Source organism: Danio rerio, chromosome 24 (genome assembly GCF_049306965.1).
Source record: "Danio rerio strain Tuebingen ecotype United States chromosome 24, GRCz12tu, whole genome shotgun sequence".
NCBI lineage: Eukaryota > Metazoa > Chordata > Actinopteri > Cypriniformes > Danionidae > Danio > Danio rerio.
The window spans coordinates 37,805,091-37,817,587 of record NC_133199.1 but is presented as its reverse complement, the minus strand read 5'-3'; the positions used below and the strand labels follow the sequence as shown (position 1 = coordinate 37,817,587).

At 36.7% G+C, this 12,497-nt stretch overlaps 2 protein-coding genes across 2 annotated transcripts in view; one reads left to right on the top strand and one right to left on the bottom strand.

Moving 5' to 3' along the window:
* The window catches only part of agap3 (ArfGAP with GTPase domain, ankyrin repeat and PH domain 3), a 985,397-nt gene that overhangs the window by 845,783 nt on the left and 127,117 nt on the right, over positions 1–12,497 (top strand). The gene's annotated exons all lie outside the window — the stretch shown is intronic.
* The window catches only part of dnah5l (dynein, axonemal, heavy chain 5 like), a 113,592-nt gene that overhangs the window by 61,116 nt on the left and 39,979 nt on the right, over positions 1–12,497 (bottom strand). Inside the window, exons 42-48 of the mRNA XM_002666688.7 lie at positions 12,195–12,367; positions 8,753–8,931; positions 8,428–8,615; positions 5,047–5,241; positions 4,460–4,594; positions 4,161–4,350; positions 3,495–3,712 (exon numbers count right to left, since the gene is read on the bottom strand). Of these exons, the coding sequence (XP_002666734.3) occupies positions 3,495–3,712; positions 4,161–4,350; positions 4,460–4,594; positions 5,047–5,241; positions 8,428–8,615; positions 8,753–8,931; positions 12,195–12,367 (1,278 nt within the window). The remainder of the gene's footprint in view (positions 1–3,494; positions 3,713–4,160; positions 4,351–4,459; positions 4,595–5,046; positions 5,242–8,427; positions 8,616–8,752; positions 8,932–12,194; positions 12,368–12,497) is intronic.

Below are 12,497 nucleotides of genomic sequence, written 5' to 3'. Positions count from 1 at the left end.
AAGTAAAGGTCTTTGCACACTGAAGTCTAACATTTTTATATGTGTTTTTCTTTTTGTTTTTAAATCTGAAAAATTCATCATGCACACAAAGCTTGCGCACAGAATCCAATGCATATGAATTAATCTGTTGTAAAATAATTAACCAAACAATATAAAATTCATGAGTAAAAAAGTAAAAAAGTCCTTAAGTAGTGAAGATGATTTTGTTGTCTTCTCCCTACTTATAGAGAATAGAAATATTGGGTCCTGACCACCAATTTCCGTGAACCAACCCAGCAGGCACACAACGTCATAAGACATTAATATTAGGTTAGATTTAGGTCGTGATGTTGGGTGACCAAAATTTTATGTCTAGCAAGCATCTTAGCACAATGTTATTTTGATGTCCAATAAAGACGTCATATTTGGTCGATTTTACATTGTGTTGGAAAGTGACCAAAAACCAACGTCAAACAACATCTCTAACCAAAATTGTATTGACGCCAAATACTGACATTTATTCGTCAGTAATGGCAGCCAAAATCCAACATCTGACAGACGTCATCGTGGTAACGTCCACACAGCATCAAGCTGTAACATCATTAGACGTTGATATTTGGTTGGATGTTGGACACTGACGTTGGGTTCTGATGTCAACCCTATTTTCATTTCCAAACAAACTGCAACGTCCCTTTGAAGTTGCTTTGAAATCTGATGTCATGTTGACGTCCTGTGCATGCTGGAAATTGATCCTGAACAGTGACTGGCAGTTTGTCTAAGGCAGTGGTTCTCAAACTGTGGTACGCGTACCACTAGTGGTACGCGGGCTTCCTCCTAGTGGTACGCGGAGGAATCGCCAAATAATGAAAGAAACAATTAACACTTTTAATCCTTTGATGCGTAATATAACATCGATGTGATCAGCATGGTCTGCTTGGTGAAGCGTACGATCACAACGCTGTGCTTAGAATGTTTACTTTAGTGCTTTGTGACATAAGCTGCTGAAAATCAGTTTCCGAAGTTTAAGAATTGATTCTGAAGGGTGATTTGACTGACATGAAAAGTAGCCAATCACAGTCGACCTTTTCTAGTCGCGTGAAACGTAAGGGCGGGACAAAGGCTTTCTGTGTTGCAGAGACAGAGAAAACGACTTAAAAACAAATGTTTTGTTGGAATAATGCTTCTCGGATGTTTTCACTATAGAGATGTCTAGCAGAGTAATTAAACCGCGGACATATTTCCTGCCTTTTTGATGATCTACATACACGTTTCGCTCTCCAACAGCCAGTCGACTCGCCTCTGACCTGTCACTCCTCTAAATACATTCTGAATGGCGGCGCGGGAATGGAGGTATTGCGCAATTACTCATTTCTGCAAATGTGGCGAGTGCTTTATTTTAACACGAGAGCGCATTCATGTACGCAAATCGCTAAAACAGATATGCTAGCTCCTAAATAGGCTTTTTTTTTTTCAAATGAACTGCAAGTCCTCTCATGGTCGCCTGTGTGCTCAGATTGAATACAATCGCGATCTTTCCACTATTAAAGTAGACATTATTTATATTTATTCCTTGACTAAATTTAGTCAAAAGTATTCAAAGTTATCAAGTATTTAGAATTAGATTGATGCATGATCGATGACAATGCAAATGGTCTTCTTATTTGGCTGTGTTGTGAAGTGAAACTTACTTTTAGCAAAGGGGGACTTATTTCTTTCTGGATGAGGTATTTGTGTGATTTAACGTTATACATTTAGCTGTATTCTGATCTGTCTTAAAGCATTACAGGTCAAAACAATTCGTTGTTACGTATTGTTTATTTATCAAAATTAACAATAAGGCTCTTAAAGCACTGCTTTGATAAATGTAGTGTTGTCATATTTCAAATACTTCAAGTAAAATGAAGTCATTTATTTATTTTTTTTACTGACAGTGTACTTTTATTTATTTTTTTGTATTTTAGATTAAGATCAAGTGTAAAATAAAATCTACATGTGATGTACAGCTATTTAAGAAACATATTTGCCATATTGTAAAGAAAAATAGTGTAAAATATGTAATTAAAAGGCTAAATTTAAATATTTTACCATATTCTTTAATTAAACCTTTCAAAGCTTGAAAATAATGTTTAAAACTGGGCAAAAAGTGTCTCTATGGCCTTAAAGTTTATGTGGTAGTTTTGCCAGTGCTATTGAAAAAAGATTAATTGTCATGAAAGGAAAAATCGACCATACTTCCTTTGTCAGTGCAAATTCCTATACAAGTAGCTTTGAGATTTAAGCAATTAAACCATTCAATCAGGTTTACACTTAAAAAAAAGTGATTTCATAATGACAATCTGATTATTTTTTTTCAAAAGTAACCAACTAGTACTTTTTAAAAGAGTACTTTGTACTTTTACCTAATATTAGTATTATTTACTAAAATTTGTGTTATTTTAGCAGTGTAATAGTATTTTTCCTTGAGTACAAAAAAGATTTCACAAGCATTAAGTGCAGGTTTATTATATTATTAATATATGATTAATAAATATTATTATTATTATTATTATTAATGGTTTTTATGTGTATCTATTCCTATGCAATGTTTTATGGGTTGCTGACAATACATTTCAGGTCTTCAATACATAGCATGTCAGTCTTGAAAAAAAAATAGGTGCTGGAATTGATTTACATTAGGCTGTGCCTGTATGAACCCTGTCATATGTACATTTAACATTTCAAGATTTGTCTAAAAGTGTATGAATATGACATATAGCCTATATTTATGAGGTCCAAGCAACATTTCCAGCTTTTGATGAATAGGCTATTATGAATACTTTAAATTTAAGTGCAGCAGTTTTCTTTTTACTTTTTAAAAACAGCGCCATTTTTTATGAACCTTTAAAAGCACATTTTAACTAAAACGTTTTTTTTTTTTTTTTTACCTGCAAGCACAGTTAATGTTCAGACTATTTAAAATGTTTAAAGTGACTGACAATAATACATATTCTTAATAATAGGAATTAATCTGCATCGTTTTTAAACTGTGCACACATGTAGCTGCTTAATTAGGCCCACAACGCTATTTTTAATACTGGTTAAAAAATAGCGCCGTAAGGTGGTACTTGGAGAGACAATTTTTTTCTAAGGTGGTACTTGGTGAAAAAAGTTTGAGAACCACTGGTCTAAGGTATGGAGACACAAACAGACACACGCAAACACACACACATACACACATTTTGCCTTACACTTCTACAGCGGTTCCTGAAAGGTCAAAACACCTTTCAAAAGCCAATTCGGATGCAAAAAATGGCAAAAATCAAACCCTGATTAGAATTTTTTTTTATGGCAGACAAAAGTTTTAAGGCAGTGTGTCAGTACGATTGACACAAATTGAGGTTGAGTTTATTTTTTAGCATGCGGAAATAACAGCAGAAAATTTAGGATTTAGTGTGCAATAACTTTAAGCCTAACGGAAAACAGCTAAAGTCACCCAAGAATGTCATTTAATTTCGTAAGTGACACAATTCTCTTACCTTCTTGGATTTTAGAGTTTTCCGCCAGAGTGTGGAGAAGATACCATCTGTCCAGTCATTTGTGGCCACGTCCAATGTGCCAAACATCTGGGAGGCAGTGATGGCCTTGGGATTCATCCTCATCTCCTTGTGAGGATTTCCACAGTCTGTCATGGCTTTCATTAACGTGTGGATACACGTGGTTTTTCCTGTTCCACTGGGACCAAGGGTCATCATACCTACAGTAGAAGTCAAATAGTAAGCCTTCCTGTGATTTTTCTTTCCTTTTCAAATATTTACAAAATGATGTTTAACAAAGCAATGAATTTTTTACTGTATTTCTTATATTTTTTTCTTCTAGAATAAGTATTTTTTTCGATATTTTTTATGTTATAAAATGATTTGCCTAATTACCCTAAGTTGCCTAATTAACCTAATTATCCTAGTTAAGCCTTTAAGTTGCACTTTAACTTGCACTTTAATACTAGTATCTTGACAAAATATCTACTGAAATATAATAAACTGTCATCATGGCAAAGATAAAAGAAATGAGTTATTAGAAATCAGTTATTAAAACGATTATGTTTAGAAATGTGTTGAAAAAACATAACTACAGCCTCCACTTTGTGTATTCCTGTAGTCTGAGCATGTGACATATATTTGTCAAATGAATAATGAATGACTAACCGTGTCTCACTCTCTGAGTCTCATACAGTTGCACAAGTTTAAGAATCCAGGGTGGGTGTGCAATCAGTCCTGCTTCTTCAGCTTGTTTGGTGATAGCAGCTTCCAGGTCAGGGTAACCAGCTTTATCCAGCATGATCCCCGGAAACAGGTCATTGATCAGGCTCATGAACAGAGGCTCATCTTCATCAACCTGAATGAAGATCAAAATAGGGTTATTTGCTGAGAGTATTTGTGAAAAAACAAACATCTGTACTGTTACTTCACGATGTTATTTCTGATCAGATTTTGATTAAATTCACCAGTTTGGAGAGGTTCATGTCACGCAGAACTCTCATGACCACAGTCTTTTCTGGCTCTGTTGGATTGGACCTCTTAACAGCACCCAACGTTCTTAAAACAGACAAGATGTTCCTCAAGCCAAAGTCATAATGGACCTGTTGAGTATTCAAAAAGTTTGAATAAGCATCAGCAAGAGCTGTCATGACCATCTACAAATAAAACATTTATTTTTTGTTTATTTTTTTATCCAGCTTATTCAGAATAAGACAACGACTAACTCATAAAAAATCATGAAAAACAAACATTTGTTTAATTATTGTATAATTTAAAATGGTGTTTTCCCAAATAAACTTAAATACATAAAAATTGTAATTTGACAAATGTAAATAAGCAATTAAATGTAATATTATTGAAAGCAGGATTTACAATGCTAAAGCACATTTGGTTTTAGTTTGTATTGATAGCGCATTATCAGTATAATAATAAAACTGATTCTGCATTACATGCATTGCTGTATAACCAAATGTAACAACTACACTGAAACGAAAGGGCCTCATGACAACTTACCAGCTCATTAAATTTTGTGTTGACAATGATTTGTGGGTACCTGTTTGGAAAGCTGTTCCTCACACAGTTTATACAGAGTGTAAAACTTGCGGCTGAGGACTTGATTTTCCCGAAAACCTGCGCTGGCGAGTTTCACCCTCATGATGATGGCTCGGTCGGGCACCATCATAGCCACTGTGCGAAACTGAATTTTCAAATTCTCAGGCAGCTCCTGCCGACCAGCATAACCTGGATTCTATGAATAAAAATATATATATATATAATTTAATTTAAATATTGATTACAAATGGCAGTTCATTCCGCTGTGGCGACCCATGATAAAGGAACTAAGATAAATGAAAATGAATGAATGAATAATGATTACAATATGATAACAGTAATATGGATTTTATACAAAGCATAGAACATGACATTTAGGAAAAAAATAATGGAAACAAAGCATGTGCACAATTTACTAATTCATTCCATTGACACATGACAATCCAAATACTTTGAATGAAGCTATACAAGCAAACATACTTTCAGAAATACACATTTAATTTTAAGACCTTGGGCTCTATTTTGACGGTCCATGCGCAGAGCGCAAAATGCAGGGCACAAACGCTTTCAGTGCGCGTCAGGACACGTTTTTGCTAATTTAAGGACGGGAAATCTGCCTTGCGCCAGGAAGCATGGTCTAAAAGGGATGAGTTTATTTTCTATTATAGGTGTTATAGGTGTGTTTTGAGAATAAACCAATTAGAGTCTCATCTCCCATTCCCTTTAAGAGTCAGCTGCGTCGCGCCAAGAGCGCATTCGCTATTTACAGGACGCAAAGTAAGTCTAAGTGGAAAAAATGAGCATTTCACAAGCAAACAGTTGACAGTTTTTTTACAGAAAACTGTTAAACAGAGCATCTACTGCATGAGAATGAGAGATAAATGATCTATTTTCACTTTCGCTCTTGGATAGGGAAACCTTTACGCACAGACATCAATTAGCCTATAAATAATTAATTTCGTTTGTTAAGCGCAAAGATTTGTTTCAAAACTATTTCTAAATTCAGTTCTAATTTCTAGCAAACGAATAAATGAACAATAATGACCAAGTGTGGTCAAAATATTATTTCCAAATACACCTGCCATGCCCCATATGGTCTTAAACCTGACAGGTGGGCAAATCGAAGCTTGTTTTTAATAAAACAAATATAAATATGGATATATTAAATAATACTGCTAATAATAATAACATTATACAAAAGCAAATTGTTATGAATGAACTGAAAAAGCCTCCCGAGATGAAGAAGACATAAAAGCAGTGATTTTTCATATTTATGTAGGCTAGAAAATAATATGTTTTGTAATATTTTAATCCTTTATATTTATATCCTATATCTATTCTTATTATATCCTATATATATCCTTAATATTTAAATTTTTTCATATGTAAAGATATTAGCCAATTGCTCTCTTGTGCGTGTTAAGCAGTGCGTAAGCGAGGCACAACTCTGCGCTGGAGTTTAGACCGGGTTAGTTTTGGTCTAATGAAAAATCTATTATAGTTTCTCAAAATAGCAACGCGTCAGCGGTCCGCCTCAGAACACCTTCCTTTTCAGACCAGAACGCCTATGGGCGCAAAAATGAGCGCTAATGCATTTGCTATTTAAACAGCAAGCGCAACGCCTCAAAACGACTCTTGCGCCAAGCTGAAACTACCAAAAGACTACTGCGCCACGCCATGCGCCACACTGCACCGGGTGTATGATAGGGCCCCTTATTTTAAAAACCAATAGCAATGGAAATAAATGTTTCTTGTACTTTTCACTAATGGCGTGTTCAGACTGCGTGATTTTAGCCCTGATTTTGACTCGCCGACAGGTTTTGAGAAATCACCGACAAATGCCTGTAATCACAGGCAAATCGGTGCACGTGCAAGTGAGTGACAATCACACAGTATGAACTATCAAAGACCCGATCTGAGAGAATCGCCGATGATAATAATTTATAATTTCATGTAAAATGAGTGAAAATAACATTGGAGATTGCCTACAGCCAATAAGAGAGCAGCATTCACTAGTGTATGTATACCTGCAGGCCAGCGGGAGGTTGAGGGAGAAGTTAAAAGTGCTCATTTTCGGTTTATTTGGACCCAAGAAATGGAGGAAAAACTAGTGGAGGATCTATCTTGCAGTGTAAACAAAGCAGCGACAAAACGCTAGCCCAGATAGTCATGCAGTGTGAAAAATTCTGACAAGACTACTTTAAAAATCTGTAGTCTGAACTCGGCATAAGGGGACTTTGTACCTTCTACCAAAAGGAAGCACCTAAAAGATCTATGTAGTGGATGGGAAGAGTCTTTCACAATAATGGAGGCTTTTCTTCTGCAGAAAATAAATCAGTTGGTCTCTCATCATATATATTACTTATTAAATTTACTATTTTATTTTTGCTTTTAACACAGAGAGTTCAACCAGGCAACTATATTAAAAGTAAGGGCAGAATCGATGAATGATTTAGAAACTACAATGTCCATCTCAATATTAAAATTTCTGCTAAGCCTTTTTTTCAAAAACATGTAATTATGCTTAATGTTTAAAATCTTTAATAAAGGTAAATAGAAAGTCAATATCTGTACCAAAATATTGAAAACATTCTACCTGTTTAACCTCCTCCCCATTCATTGACAAAGATTCACAGAGGGTGTGTACTGTACATTGTTATTCCTAAAACAAATTTCATTTTTGGGTTTGTTTTATTTAGTTTTTGTTTTGATTTTGTTTTATTTTAATTGTGTCCATGTGCAATTAAATTCATTTAAAAATGTAACTTAAAAAGTTAGATACTAATATTTATGTAATGTATATTATAATATTACTTTATTTAAATAACACTTGCTTTAACATTCCCCCATTATTTGTTTTTACTATGCAATGCCATCATAATTTCAATCACACAGTACTATTGTGCATTATATTGTAGTATTTTTAACCTATACACAGCAATCATCATTTTAGATATTTGATACATGCTGAGACTTTCTAATTATACTGTAATCCAGCTGTTTTGGCTTCAGCATGTTAAACTTATTCACTGGTGTTTTAAACCACATTCTCTGATTTTAACTGTTAATGTCAGTGCTGAGTTGCAGACAGGAATGATAGCCACTGGTAAAACATATGGCAGAGTAATTGGCAGTTCATTCCTCAGTGGCAACCCATGAAATAGCAGGGACGAAGCCGAAGGAGAGTGAGCAAGTTAGTGTTTTAAGTAAATCATGGCAAGTAGTCTCTTTATAATAATCTTAGCCCTTGTTCTAGGTATATTGGGAATAACTTAAAAACGTAACGAAATTCATGCCTATAATTTTTCTTTTTTTGCATGTCGCATTAGGGGCTCTGTAGTTCTATGATATGAAACAGAGGGGGCTAAATTAGTTTCATTACCATAGTAAGGAAAATGCCAAACTCTTTATCCATATCCACCACATCTCCATCTGTGAATATAAACTGAGATTTTTTGTTCTTCTTGCACTGCAGGACGATGTAGATTTGTTGAGCAGCTACCGAGAGCACAGGCAGTTCAATGCGGTTGAACTCATCAAAACAGCCCCATGCGCCAGACTGGGCTAATCCTGTTTGACAAACATTACAAACATTGAGCATTATCCAAAAAGGTCAAACACTTCAAATATGCACCCATTATCATGATTACCAGGTGCTCTGTTAGGATTATTTTGGAGTTTGAGAAGTTTATTTAGCTGAACTCAACCTTTATAGATGCGGCCCAGTCCACGGAAATCCATCTGGTCAGAGCAATTAAAGACAACTACGTATTTTCCCAGGCAGCGGCCCATGTCTTTGGTGGTTTCAGTTTTTCCTGTGCCTGCAGGACCAGCTGGAGCTCCTCCCATACTCATCCCTAAAGCCTGGGCCAATGTGATGTAACACCTGCTTGGAACCAACCAAAATAAGCATGTGGTTAATTTTCAAAAGTAGACAATGAGTGCAACTCTTTAAGGGTGTGTTCACACTTGTAGTTCAGCTCCCTTGATTTGTTTGTCTGTGTGATGTATTCTGATTTACATCACTAGGTGGTGCCCTGTACTTGTGTATACTGTGAAGCACTATGTACAAAAAGTGTAGAACAAGAGAATCTCCGGATAAGTAATCTGCTATCATAGATATATACACTAGATGTTGCCTGGCCTATTGTTGTGTATTGGACGGAATGCGTCAATAGCGCCGCCATCTTGCTACAGGGTAGCGCTCCTTTGAAATGAATGCGGGACCAAGGTACAGTGGAGGACTGTGGCCATCCAAAGCCAGAGATATACACATATACACATATATCTATGATCGGGAGATTTCCTGGATGTTAGTGTGTAATTTTTTTTATAATTACGAAAATTATAATTTTACATCACTTTTCTACATTGATGGATCAGTGACCGCACTGGCATTCCTGACAAAAAGCTTGTGTTTGTGTGTACAGAAATGTACTATTAACCCTCCCTGTTAAATTTAATATAATCCGTGTCCTGAAACACACCTCCTCTCCTGCTTTCACTTCTCATACTGACGGAGGGAGCGATTCGTTTGTGAATGAATCCCCCAAACGACTCTTTCACTAACGTTAGCCGACAACAATGCAAGTTTCTGGCAGTGCAGCATCTTGTTGTCATATTTCTTTTGCATTGTTGGCTGATTTTATTCAACAAAACTAGCATAAGCCGAGTATTTAGTGCGGGTTGGAGCTGCGTTGCCGTATGGTGAATGCAGTAAGTGACTGTCATCATCAATAACGTTACCTGATTAGCACAAAAGTTCAGAACATTCAAAAACAGAAAAAAACTTAATATTACCTATGAAATGTTCTGCCTTTGTGCTTTGGTTTCTTTGTTTGCTCGTTACTACACCCGTAGACAGCGCTAAAGTCCCGCATCTTCACGTAATAACACTGTCTTGACTAGTGCGGTTGAATGACATTTGTCCTGGGAGCACTGTACCAATGTGGCGGCGCTATTGACGCATGCTGAGGGTCCCTATGCGATATCTAGTGTATATATCTATGGTCTGCTATCCTCTATCCTCTTATCTAAATACGCCAAAACAGCTTTAAGAGTCTACAGAATATAAAACAGTCTGGACAAAAAGGGAAAATGATACATTTGTGAAATAATGTCCGGTTGTGGGTTCTATTTAATTCCGTTTGTTTATGCAGTGTTTACAGAATTGTGCAAAAGTTTTAGGCCCCTAGTTACATTTGTTGTTTTAAAAGTGCAGACATGTTTTAATTCGTCTTGTGATTCCTACTAGAAAGCCCCTAATTTGTAATAGTTTTATTATTTTTTAGCATGACAATGATCCCAAGCACACTGCTAATGTAATGAATTCATATTTGGAGAAAAAAACAGCTGATGAAACAAAGACAGTCTTAAAATGTCCTCCACAGAGTCCAGACCTAAATATTTATCGTATGTATAAGCGATACTATATGCAGTATAAGATTTTGACGCTAGTCTTTTGATTGAAAAAGTAATTTTGCTCTGAATATTGTGTACATATTTCCCATATTTTCTGTTTTTATATTCCAAAATATAGTTCACCCATAGTAATGGAAAATACCTTGTAGACAGATATTATATAGACAGATTATATAGAGAGTACTGTATATTTCAATCAAACCATTTAGTTCAGGGATGTCAAACTCAATTCCTGGAGGGCCGCAGCCCTGCACAGTTTAGTTCCAACCCTAATTAAACATACCTGATCAAACTAATTGAGTCCTTCAACTCAACTCGACTCAACTCACTTTATTTCTATAGCACTTTCACAAATCACAATGGATTACCAAAGTGCTGTACATAAAATCAAATAAAAAAAGCATGTAAAATATACATAAAACCAAAATACATAAACTCATATCACATGATTAAAAGCTAAAGAAAATAAGTGTGTTTTCAGTGACCTCTGAAACGACTCAAAAGTTAGAGCTCTTCTTACAGATAGTGGGAGATCGTTCAGGCTTGTTTGAAACCTACAGATAAAGCTGCGGTCACACTTGACTTTTCTCCCCATAAACTTCCATTCATACGCATGCGAATGCGTCAGACCGGAAATGCAGGGTCATGCGTTAAGTTTCACAGGTTGCTGCGGTGCAACGTTCAAGCTTGGTGAACTCTGAATTGTGAAATCGCATCACTTGACTGCGTGAGACTAATCGAGGATCAAAACATGACCTCTCGACAGAAATTTAAAACACGGAGAAATCGCTCGCTTTTTTAATGTCTAATAATCTTGTTTAATCCCGCCCCTTTTCGCAGCACTGTACGACAGAATTTCGCACGCACAAACTCTAGTGTGACTGCAGCTTAAGTGTGTTGGAACTAAATTGTCCAGGGCTGCGGCCCTCCAGGAATTGAGTTTGACATCCCTGATCTAGATCCACTTATTTGGTTTAGTTTGTTCGGAGCAGACCAAGGCATACTTCACCTTGGTTCGCATGCTTGATAAACCTTAAGGCAATGTTCACAATCATTAAAATGAAATGCACTAATAAAGCAATTTGCCACAGTCATATCACCCTGCAGCTCAAGATCGATTACTCACTGAAGCTAAGTAGGGCTGTGTCTGGTCAGTACCTGGATGGGAGATGACATATGAAAACTATGTTGTATTAGTGAGGCTAGCAGGTGTCGCTCTACATGTGGTCTGAGTGAGTCCTAACACTCCATTAAAAATGAAGGGGACACTGTACTGCCATTGGGCGCTGTCGTTCGGATGAGTCGTTAAACTGAAGCCCTGGCTCTCTGAGGTCATTAAAAATCCCATGGCATTTCTTGTATAAAGGCCATCACACATGAGATGCACCGCGACACGGCACGCACATGACAGTTGATCGCACCCCAGATGCACACATTCGCATGCTATTTAAAATGAAACTAATCAGATGGCGCTCTGTGGCGCGGCAGAAATATGAACCGTGTCCTGAGTTGCCGCTGGGCACCACGGACAGCCTGCCGGATGCTGCACACTCGTGGTGATGTGGTAAGACTCCTCCCCCTCATGATTGTGAAGCGCTTTGGGTGTAAGCCCATACATAATAAACGTGCTTTATAAACACACATTACATTACAAACCGAACCCGACAAATGTGAACACACTCTTAGTATTAATAATGATCCTGGCATCTTTATTGCATCTATACTGGCCTGTCAGTAAGAGGTGTAATCACAAGACGATCAGTGCAGCCCAGATACTCATTACAGTAATCAAACTCCACATCTGTGATTTGGATTATGCATCTGTCTGTGTCATCTATGAAGTAGAAACGAGACTGCTTCTGCCATTCAAAGTCTAATGGTGACCGGATGTTCATTTGTACCTTAAGAGAAAAATTCAAAAGCAATGCAAGCGTTAAAAGTAAAGTAAATCAATATTTAGAGGTGTGTCGAGGGGGCGTGGCCGAGAGCCGTGGAAACGGAATGAGGCCGCGCGTAAGTGGATGCACCTGT